This window comes from Cucurbita maxima, unplaced genomic scaffold, assembly GCF_002738345.1.
Source record: "Cucurbita maxima cultivar Rimu unplaced genomic scaffold, Cmax_1.0 Cma_Scf00002, whole genome shotgun sequence".
Taxonomy (NCBI): domain Eukaryota; kingdom Viridiplantae; phylum Streptophyta; class Magnoliopsida; order Cucurbitales; family Cucurbitaceae; genus Cucurbita; species Cucurbita maxima.
Genome location: NW_019272018.1, coordinates 2,143,153 through 2,154,474, shown reverse-complemented (window position 1 = coordinate 2,154,474; position 11,322 = coordinate 2,143,153). Strand labels below are relative to the sequence as shown.

The following is an 11,322-nucleotide window of genomic DNA, read 5'->3' as shown; positions in this document are numbered from 1 at the left end:
ATTAATTAATGCTTCGAAAGGCCAGCTCAACCCAACCTATACCAAATCCAAGCCCACTTTCCATACGTACACATGCCACACCCTCGGTTTGGGCTCCAACTCGATCAATGGGGCAATTTGAAAGTTTTGTTAGAAAATTTGAAGATTAGTGCTAGGTGAGCTTGTCGACTAGCTTGGGTTACATGCGAGTCATTTTTATATTGAATGACAGACGACTCGATATGTATGCATTGATTAGTATTATGGAACCTTTTTGTATGCACAACAACACCTGACCTAGTTGTGTGCATGCGAATTATTTTGGATTATGTTTACTACCTTTCGAAATCGAGAAATTTCTACCGGAGCCGGTGCTATACGGGAACCATTAGCCGATCTGGATTTGCGACTTATTATAGATTATTCGTTGGTAGAATGGAAAGAATTAGGCGAAGAGGGACCTGCGGGTAGAAATATTGTATTGCATGGTTACTTTTACTTATGACCAACTATTCATTTGTGTGTTAGAGCTTATCAATGTCAAATAGTTTATCAAACCTTTAGTTTCTCGATATTTGTTGTGACTGCATGCATATCTAACTCCAAAAGGAGGGTCGCTTAATTTTCAATACTCGTCTTTTATAAAAATATTTTTAAGTAAAAGTAAGCGCACGTGACAGTCACAATGAGAAGGAGTGCTTACGACCATGAATCTTAGTCATTGTCTCGGTTTTATTTTTCGTATCTTACATTTATGTACTCTAGAATTTTCCTAGACGTTTATGTTGTGTTATGTTCTCTGTTTTATATTTATGTTATTGCCTATAAATGTATGATAAATATAGTATCATAACAGGAAGTACATGCATCACATACATCCATAACATGACATAATATATCATAACATACTCGAAAGGACACATTAAATAGGACACAGGGTATGTGATATGTATGTTGCATTTGTGAGTAGACTTGGAAAATATAGTAAAATGAGCATTTGTGCTTCGGCCAATGACTAAGTTTCTTTTCAATTCTATATAGTTTAGGTTGCATGTAGAATCATTCAAGTTCGACATGATCAATCTTGCTTGTTGAGTGATTCGAATATCAAACAAGTGTTCTTGCATTGAGATATTTTATCAACAAGAATCATTCAAGCTCGACATGATTAATCTTGCTGGTAGAGTGATTCGAATCTCAAACAAGTGTTCTTGCATTAAGATATTTGTTCTTGCATTAAAATGAGCATTTGTTCTTGCATTAGCGTTTAAAAAGCTCATAAATTTTGATCAACCCAACACATCCAATATGGTAAGTAAGTTGAATTTGAGGCTCATAATTCTTTTCGAGAGCTTAGGGAGGATAGGGTTTGTTTGACCCACCTTTATCGTAGTACATAATGTGTTTCATGTCTCTATGCTATGGAAATACACTTTGGACCCTACACACGTCATAGAACATGAGGCACTTCATCTTTGAGAGGGTTTATTTTACTAAGAGGAGTCTATCATGTCTTTTGGCTGGCCTAGAATGTAACACATTTTGTGTTGTGCATGGTATAGCGCGTCAACATCTAGTGGTGACGTAACACTTGGATTCAACTTGCACCTATGAATTGACTCTCAATCTGACCAATGAACCAAGACACGATCTGGTTCAACAACACGACCCAATCCACCTGTCTGACCCGACCCAACTCACAACATGCTATTATGCATACACCACGTGTCACGACATTGTAGTAAATCACAATCCAACATGCGTCACAAGAGTTGGATCGTTGAACTAGAAAGCACCACATATTGCCCACCCATCGCAACTCTCCTCTACTGGGCGCATAGTACTCGCATGTAAAAGGCTCTTCTCATGCATAGGGGAGGGTGGGTTTCACTCCATTCAACCGTCACTTCACTAATTTTTAGTTTGATTTCAATACTAACCCTAATTTGTGACTAATTTTTAGTTTGATTTCAATACTAACCCTAATTTTCTTTCCATTCTAACCAATCATAGAAATTTCGATAAATTTTGAGATCTTAACCTACTAAAAACTAGTTAGGAAGGCAGACGTCATCCTGTAAATAGTCACACAGGCTTTAGGAACACTTGTATGGATTGTTAGAACGTGTTAGCAATCTAATTTTAGGCCTATCTTTCAACCGATTTTAACTGTCAACTAATTTTAGGCCTATCTTTCAACCGATTTTAACTGTCAACTAATTTTAGGCCTATCTTACCTTCTTTCTAGGATTGATCCATTTTTTGAAACCTATAAATATAGAGGGGAAGGAAAAGAGAAGTCACGAATAAAAAGGGACAAAAGGAGGGGGAATTTAGATAGCAAGGAAACAAAATGAAGTCCTTCCTAATATGTTTAGCTTTAATTAGCATGGTGGTGACGAGCCCGGAAGTATCAGCCGAAAAGAAATTTCTTAAATTTTCAGAGTGTCATCACCCTAACCCACCTCCACATTGTTCCTTTGGAAATAGGGGCTCTATACCTGTTCCCGCTANCGAAAAGAAATTTCTTAAATTTTCAGAATGTCATCACCCTAACCCACCTCCACATTGTTCCTTTGGAAATAGGGGCTCTATACCTGTTCCCGCTAATCCCTATAATCGAGGATGCTCTGCTATCAATCCTTGTCGAGAAGGATGATGATTTTAATCGATATTTAACGTTATTTTCTTCTTTAATATTTGAAGGAAAAATGAATGAAGAGTGTTTATGCTTACATTTCATGAATCATATATGTAATATCGGGTTCAAATGAGGCCATTCAATAAAGAGTTTTATTTTTCAGATCGAAAGACAATTTAATTTTTGGACAAATTAATTTATACCATTGAAATTTGGCTGTTATGTCAAAGTTAACTTCTAATAATCTTTTGTCGTCGAATTTCTTTCGATAAAACATTATATATTAATTAATGCTTCGAAAGGCCAGCTCAACCCAACCTATACCAAATCCAAGCCCACTTTCCATACGTACACATGCCACACCCTCGGTTTGGGCTCCAACTCGATCAATGGGGCAATTTGAAAGTTTTGTTAGAAAATTTGAAGATTAGTGCTAGGTGAGCTTGTCGACTAGCTTGGGTTACATGCGAGTCATTTTTATATTGAATGACAGACGACTCGATATGTATGCATTGATTAGTATTATGGAACCTTTTTGTATGCACAACAACACCTGACCTAGTTGTGTGCATGCGAATTATTTTGGATTATGTTTACTACCTTTCGAAATCGAGAAATTTCTACCGGAGCCGGTGCTATACGGGAACCATTAGCCGATCTGGATTTGCGACTTATTATAGATTATTCGTTGGTAGAATGGAAAGAATTAGGCGAAGAGGGACCTGCGGGTAGAAATATTGTATTGCATGGTTACTTTTACTTATGACCAACTATTCATTTGTGTGTTAGAGCTTATCAATGTCAAATAGTTTATCAAACCTTTAGTTTCTCGATATTTGTTGTGACTGCATGCATATCTAACTCCAAAAGGAGGGTCGCTTAATTTTCAATACTCGTCTTTTATAAAAATATTTTTAAGTAAAAGTAAGCGCACGTGACAGTCACAATGAGAAGGAGTGCTTACGACCATGAATCTTAGTCATTGTCTCGGTTTTATTTTTCGTATCTTACATTTATGTACTCTAGAATTTTCCTAGACGTTTATGTTATGTTATGTTCTCTGTTTTATATTTATGTTATTGCCTATAAATGTATGATAAATATAGTATCATAACATACATGCCGGAAGTACATGCATCACATACATCCATAACATGACATAATATATCATAACATACTCGAAAGGACACATTAAATAGGACACAGGGTATGTGATATGTATGTTGCATTTGTGAGTAGACTTGGAAAATATAGTAAAATGAGCATTTGTGCTTCGGCCAATGACTAAGTTTCTTTTCAATTCTATATAGTTTAGGTTGCATGTAGAATCATTCAAGTTCGACATGATCAATCTTGCTTGTTGAGTGATTCGAATATCAAACAAGTGTTCTTGCATTGAGATATTTTATCAACAAGAATCATTCAAGCTCGACATGATTAATCTTGCTTGTAGAGTGATTCGAATCTCAAACAAGTGTTCTTGCATTAAGATATTTGTTCTTGCATTAAAATGAGCATTTGTTCTTGCATTAGCGTTTAAAAAGCTCATAAATTTTGATCAACCCAACACATCCAGTATGGTAAGTAAGTTGAATTTGAGGCTCATAATTCCTTTCGAGAGCTTAGGGAGGATAGGGTTTGTTTGACCCACCTTTATCGTAGTACATAATGTGTTTCATGTCTCTATGCTATGGAAATACACTTTGGACCCTACACACGTCATAGAACATGAGGCACTTCATCTTTGAGTGGGTTTATTTTACTAAGAGGAGTCTATCATGTCTTTTGGCTGGCCTAGAACGTAACACATTTTGTGTTGTGCGTGGTATAGCGCGTCAACATCTAGTGGTGACGTAACACTTGGATTCAACTTGCACCTATGAATTGACTCTCAATCTGACCAATGAACCAAGACACGATCTGGTTCAACAACACGACCCAATCCACCTGCCTGACCCGACCCAACTCACAAAATGATATTATGCATACACCACGTGTAACTCTCCTCTGTTAGACGAACACGACTCTCCACAATGGAATGATATTGTCCACTTCGAGCGTAAGCTCTCATGGCTTTGCTTTGGGCTTCCCCAAAAGGCCTCATACCAATGGAGAGTGTATTCTTAGATTATAAACCCATGACCATTCCCTAAATTAACCGATGTGGAACTTTCATCATCCAACATCCTCTACTGGGCGCATAGTACTCGCATGTAAAAGGCTCTTCTCATGCATAGGGGAGGGTGGGTTTCACTCCATTCAACCGTCACTTCACTAATTTTTAGTTTGATTTCAATACTAACCCTAATTTTCTTTCCATTCTAACCAATCATAGAAATTTCGATAAATTTTGAGATCTTAACCTACTAAAAACTAGTTAGGAAGGCAGACGTCATCCTGTAAATAGTCACACAGGCTTTAGGAACACTTGTATGGATTGTTAGAACGTGTTAGCAATCTAATTTTAGGCCTATCTTTCAACCGATTTTAACTGTCAACTAATTTTAGGCCTATCTTTCAACCGATTTTAACTGTCAACTAATTTTAGGCCTATCTTACCTTCTTTCTAGGATTGATCCATTTTTTGAAACCTATAAATATAGAGGGGAAGGAAAAGAGAAGTCACGAATAAAAAGGGACAAAAGGAGGGGGAATTTAGATAGCAAGGAAACAAAATGAAGTCCTTCCTAATATGTTTAGCTTTAATTAGCATGGTGGTGACGAGCCCGGAAGTATCAGCCGAAAAGAAATTTCTTAAATTTTCAGAGTGTCATCACCCTAACCCACCTCCACATTGTTCCTTTGGAAATAGGGGCTCTATACCTGTTCCCGCTAATCCCTATAATCGAGGATGCTCTGCTATCAATCGTTGTCGAGAAGGATGATGATTTTAATCGATATTTAACGTTATTTTCTTCTTTAATATTTGAAGGAAAAATGAATGAAGAGTGTTTATGCTTACATTTCATGAATCATGTATGTAATATCGGGTTCAAATGAGGCCATTCAATAAAGAGTTTTATTTTCACATATCTACATGTCATTTATAGAATACTTGGTCATAAAAAAAACTCATATGCTTTAAATAAATTCTAAAATCATAAAATTTTGAGTTTTGACCGATTAATTTATTTATGTACTAATCAAAATTAAATTCGTGAAGTTATGGTAATGTTTATTGGTAAATTAGGAAATATTGAATGAAGAGTTGGAAATTGCAATATTTAAGTAAGATCCATTTAGTGAAATTAATAATTGGAAGCAAAAAATGTTATAACATGAGAAGTTCATACTAAAATGGGATTTTTTTTTTCCAAAAAGAGAGTAAGAACGGTAATGGCCGACCGATGATGTGTTCATCACCATGGATAGAAGAAGAGGTCCGTTTAGAGAGCACAGAGGACATTGTGAACTAATTGTGGCTGGTGTTATCTGTATCACAGCCCACATTCACAATGACCCAATTGAGCAAAAAGGAAACTGGAAGTGCCAGTGGAGTAAGTGAGGGCATTCGATTTCAAGAATTCATACAAATTTGTTCGAATAGAGAGAGAAAAGACTGACACCCACTTTCCATTTTTTTAATTTGTGGCCGTTCAATCGAGTTACGCCAACTTGAGGTGTATCATTGGCCGATTTTCATTTTTGGAAATTCGTTTTGCCCAATCATTTCTGTGTATCGGGACGTTGCTCGAGGAATCGCCTGTGTTGAATCAACACCTGGAGAAGATCAGACGGTCGAAATTGGATTTGTGAATTGTTCATCATGCAAGTGATCAACAGAGAGAGGCAGTTCTATACGTTTCTTTCTGAGAGAAGAGTCCGTCGGTAATTTCGTTGACGTCAAAACGACAAAGCCATCGGGTGCATCGGAGCCCTATTGCCTCTTCGCATCGGATTTCCGTTTCGATTTCTAAGCGTTGTTGCGATTTGGGACTGTTTCGAGCTCTGGGGTAAGTGATTCTGGTTTGCCCCTTTTATGGTTTTGTGATTTGGGACTGTTCTTCTTGTTCATTCAAACTCTGGGCTGAAATTTTGTTGGTTGATTTCGTTTTCTATTAGTTTTCTATTTGTTTTGTGTTCTTTGTATCTTTGTTTTGAATTCTGGAGATATTGAACGAGCTTTCTATGACTGTATGAACTCTGTAATATTATGATTTGGATATGTTTTTGTATGCTACAGAGTGATTGGAAGAGGGTTGCTTCCAAAGTTATGTGATCATCGTATCAAGTTCTTCCGAAGCCATTTGAAGAAAAGTATCCCTAATTGCCTGTTTCTTTTCAGGTTTCCCCAGAAAGTGAAGCCATGAGACATCCAATTCCCAGGCAGGTTCCTCCATTAGTTTCTAACAGTGGCACTGTTGGACATTTGTTTTCATCTTCCTCTGGATTTCGAAACGATTTTCCATTGATGCAACCATTGTCTCGAGAGAGAAATGTCCAGTTTTCGTCGTTCGTTTCTCGGTCTGATGATGATGGATCTTTGTTGCTTCTTCATGGTTCTTCCCATTCAGAAGAACAGTCCACAATGGTTACTAATGACTTGAATGAAAACGGTTCATCTTGGAGTACTGATGCTCTTCAGGATTTGCTTGATTTCTCTGAGAATGTTGCTGACCAGAACGTTGAAGCGCAAAGCTTGGCCGGTGTACTAATGTCGGATGACCGAGCTAAGAGGAATGATTGGCCTGATTGGGCTGATCAGTTCATTTCTGTTGATGATGCCATGGAGCCAAATTGGAGTGAGATTTTTTCTGATGCTAACGCTGGAGATGCTAAAGTAGAGGTTGGTTCATTCTTTCATGAAACATTAAGATCTTTTTGTGCTCAATTATCCTCCTCTTAATTGCATTGCACTTTGTGGGTGTGTTCGCTCAACATAGGGAATTTTTTCAAAAAGAAAAAAAGGAAAGAAAGAGAGGGAAAATAAGTTAGTCAAAATGACTCGGGATAGTTCAGATTCAAATGAACCAAGGCATCTCGGTTATGCAATATTAACGTCACGTTAAGAAGAATCAAGCTTCATTTATGCAACAAAGGCTTCAAGATACTTTAGTGAGGCTTAATTTTGTTTTTACATGGCTACAAATTTGTGATGGACGATAATTTAGAGTTATGGTGCTTTTTTTAATGTATTTTAAGGCTTATTTACATAGTAGCTAATTATGGCCATAAAATATACATAGTGGCAACAATAGTCATGAAGTATGAAAATTACAACTCTTGGAATGCCTCATGTAAGGTTAAGGATTTTCATTTTGAGGCTATAAAAAGTCATGTATGTTATTTTTGTAAAGTAAAGTTGGAAAATGTAGAAAAAGGAGCATTTGTGCTTCTTTGCAATTCTATATAGTTTAGATTATAGGTAGAATCATTCAAGCTAGACATGATTGATCTAACTTATGGAGTGATTCGAATCTTAAACAAGTGTTCTTAACTTGAGATATTTGATCGATAAAGTAATTTGAATCTCACTTCCCTTATAGTGATTCTTTATCATTTGATATCAAAACTTTTTCTTGGACAGATTCTTTATCAATGAAAATAGACTAAATTGGTTCGGGTCATTCTTTGAGACATAATGGAAGAGGGGCGGATATTTCTAAATGGAGAAAATGATGAATGACTTTGAAAGAATTGAATTAAGAGTCGAATGAAGTGAAAATCTAATGTATAGTTCTATCAAGTTGTCTAAGTGTCTTAGACAAACTTGGTCTCTAGTTAAAGTACAGAACCACTGTAGTTATGGATGCTAGAATAAATGAACTTTTTGAGATGCAGGTGCTAAAATCATCATCAGCTCATTTCCATGCTCCAGAGAACCAAACGAATCAAGTTGACTCTGTACCTACGGCAGAGTTTCATTCTGTTTCTAATTCTCTCTCAGTGTCATCAACCCGACCTCGGATGCGATGGACACCGGAGCTTCACGAGTCATTTGTAGAAGCTGTCGATAAACTTGGAGGCGGTGAAAGTATATTAATTTGTCTAATATGTTCTTACTGTTGTTTTAGAATGCCTGAAAAGCTGCAATTACTTCTCTTCAACAGATGCCACTCCTAAGGGTGTTTTAAAGCTCATGAATGTTGAAGGTCTCACCATTTATCATGTGAAGAGCCACCTACAGGTACTCTGCAATTTTTCCATTCTTGATTTCACATGGCATGCTTATTTATAATGTATTTATTTTCATTCAAATGCCAGAAATATAGAACCGCCAGATATAAACCGGAGTCATCAGAAGGTAGCGGTGACTGCTCCCCTTATGCTTTTGTGTTTACTTTGTTACTTTGTTTATCATCACCGGGAACATCATTACTATCTTTTGGCACCATGTCAATTTCAAGGTTTAGCTTTAGCCTTGCTGCCATTTGCTATCTTTTGGCACCTCTTCTGAATCTATTTTTATCCCCTTTTCTGATGGCTTTCAATGAAAAATCAGTCTGAGAGGTGGTTGAATTAATTTTTCTGTCCAGGATCTTCAGGGAAAAAATTGAATCGTATTGAGGAAATGAAATCTCTCGACTTGAAAACGTAAGTTGTCTTTTGCCTTAATATTTTGTCTATGTGTGGGTGTCTTTGACTTTGGGAGGGAGGAGTTAAATCATAAATTTGAAACGTTTTGTGTGAGATCCACGTTGGTTGGAGAGGGGTACGAAACTTTCCCTTTAAGGGTGTGGAAACTTCTCCCTAGCAGATGCGTTTTAAAACCTTGAGGGGAATCCCAGAAGGGAAAACCTAAAGACGGCAATATTTGCTAGCAGTAGGCTTGGGCTGTTACAGATGATATCAGATATAGTTACTGGACTATGTGCCAGCGAGGACACTGGGCCCCCAAGGGTGGTAGATTGTGAGATCGCATATTGGTGGGAGAGTGGAACAAAGCATTCCTTGTAAGGGTGTGGAAACCTCTCCCTGGCAAACGTGTTTTAAAACCTTGAAGGGAATCCTAGAAGGGAAAACCAAAAGACTGTAATATCTGCTAGCGGTAGGCTTGAGCTGTTACAAATGGTATCAGAGTCAATTACTAGGGTGTGTGCTTAGATGGTTGTAATCGAAGCCATTCATATTTTGTTTGAGAAAGGGTGTGATTATAAACATTCATATTTTTTGGGGTGGGCTTAGTGTTGAACTTTTTTTTGTTCTTTACATTGATCTAAAAAATAGGAGCATGGGGATAACTGAAGCCTTGCGTCTGCAAATGGATGTCCAGAAGCGGCTCCATGAACAACTTGAGGTGTGTATTTTGTTTGTTTCTGAAAGTTCCTTCATATTTTTATAGCTTGAGCTAAATTTTCATGGATTGTGGAAGTATGCTTTAGCCTTGTACTAGCTGGATATGGCTGATAATTTTGGTCAAATTAACTCATTTCTTCGCCCTCTTTCGATAGATGTTAAGAACGACAACACCATTTGTCTATATGAGCGCCATAACTATTCAATATTCAACTAATATACGATAACCTAGTGGTGCGAATCAAAATAATAAATGACTTGGGAGATAACGAGTTCATGCTATGATGACCATGTCTCTATGACTTAATATCTGTGCTACCAAATAGAGTAAGGTCACTAAGTTGATGTGGAGTTTTTTAAAGATTCTAATTCGGTAAGTTTATACAGATTCAAAGGAATTTGCAGCTTCGAATCGAAGAACAAGGTAAGTATTTACGGGAGATGTTCGAGCAACAAAGAAAGATGGAAACCAAGCTGAAGACCTCCTCATCAATCCTAGAGAATATGCCCCTTGCTGACAACCAACCCGAAAATTCAGAACAAGGTCGTGTAGCAGCTGGTACGAGCATGGACAATGCTGATGAAGATGGTTTGCCTGCTGCAAGTAGGAAACAAAAGGCACACGAAAGCGAAGCAATCCTATCAAGTGATGATATCTCTTCCCCAGACGCAAAACGATCCAAATCAGATGCAACAGGTTTATAGCAGTGTGTCGAGGAGTCGAGATAGATGTTCAATGATGGCGCTGCAAAGCTTAAGGAGAATACGAGAGGGTATTTCCAATCCTGTGCAGTGCAATTGAAAACAATTGGCTTCTTGGCTTTGTTAAAGAAGCCATTTGCCAATTGAACTTGGGAGCTCTTCCAACAAATTGTGTATAAGATGATTGGCTAAAACTCTCCATTTTATGCAATAATCTAATGCCATTGCTTCTTTCTTAGAAGCAATATTTATAGACTTAAAGTTTCACTCATAGTCCTACTTTTTTATAATTTGTTCAAAGATAAGAGAAAGCTATTGGATCGGATTGCAAGAACAATAAGAATAACCCCGAGATTACCACCAAACAATTGTCCCACGAATGAATCACTATGGTTTTTTTGGTTGATGGATCGAAAAGAACTCCAAGGAATGAGATTCACATCCAATCTTAATGAATAACCCTTTTTTGTGAAGTTCGGTTTGGATCGAGTTTGACCCTACCTTGAAACCAACCCGACATCGATTTGGTTCAAACCTGTTGTTTATTTCCTCCACCCCCATTTGATTCGACTCAAGCTAAGTGTGAGATCCCACATTGGTTAGAGAGGAAAACGAAACATAACTTATAAGGGCGTGGAAACCTATCCCTAATTGACGTGTTATAAAACTTTGAGGGAAAATCTAGAAGAGAGCCCAAAGAGAACAATATTTGTTAGTTGTAGACTCGGGTCATTACACTAAGTGCTCAAGTGCCAATTTAACAA

The 11,322-nt window shown here is 37.3% G+C and overlaps 1 protein-coding gene across 2 annotated transcripts; it reads left to right on the top strand.

Moving 5' to 3' along the window:
- Nucleotides 1-5,952: 5,952 nt before the first annotated feature.
- LOC111466103 (protein PHR1-LIKE 1-like) lies at nucleotides 5,953-10,819 on the top strand. 2 transcript variants are annotated; one of them, XM_023110698.1, is made up of 8 exons: nucleotides 5,953-6,573; nucleotides 6,906-7,406; nucleotides 8,402-8,594; nucleotides 8,671-8,747; nucleotides 8,825-8,864; nucleotides 9,097-9,154; nucleotides 9,788-9,857; nucleotides 10,244-10,819. In XM_023110698.1, the coding sequence occupies exons 2-8, from the start codon at nucleotides 6,927-6,929 to the stop codon at nucleotides 10,559-10,561; spliced, it is 1,236 nt and encodes a 411-aa protein (XP_022966466.1). In that variant the 5' UTR covers nucleotides 5,953-6,573; nucleotides 6,906-6,926; the 3' UTR covers nucleotides 10,562-10,819. The 2 variants fall into 2 exon arrangements, with proteins under 2 accessions (XP_022966466.1, XP_022966459.1); XM_023110691.1 differs by having other exon boundaries at nucleotides 5,955-6,573; nucleotides 6,804-7,406.
- Nucleotides 10,820-11,322: the final 503 nt, after the last annotated feature.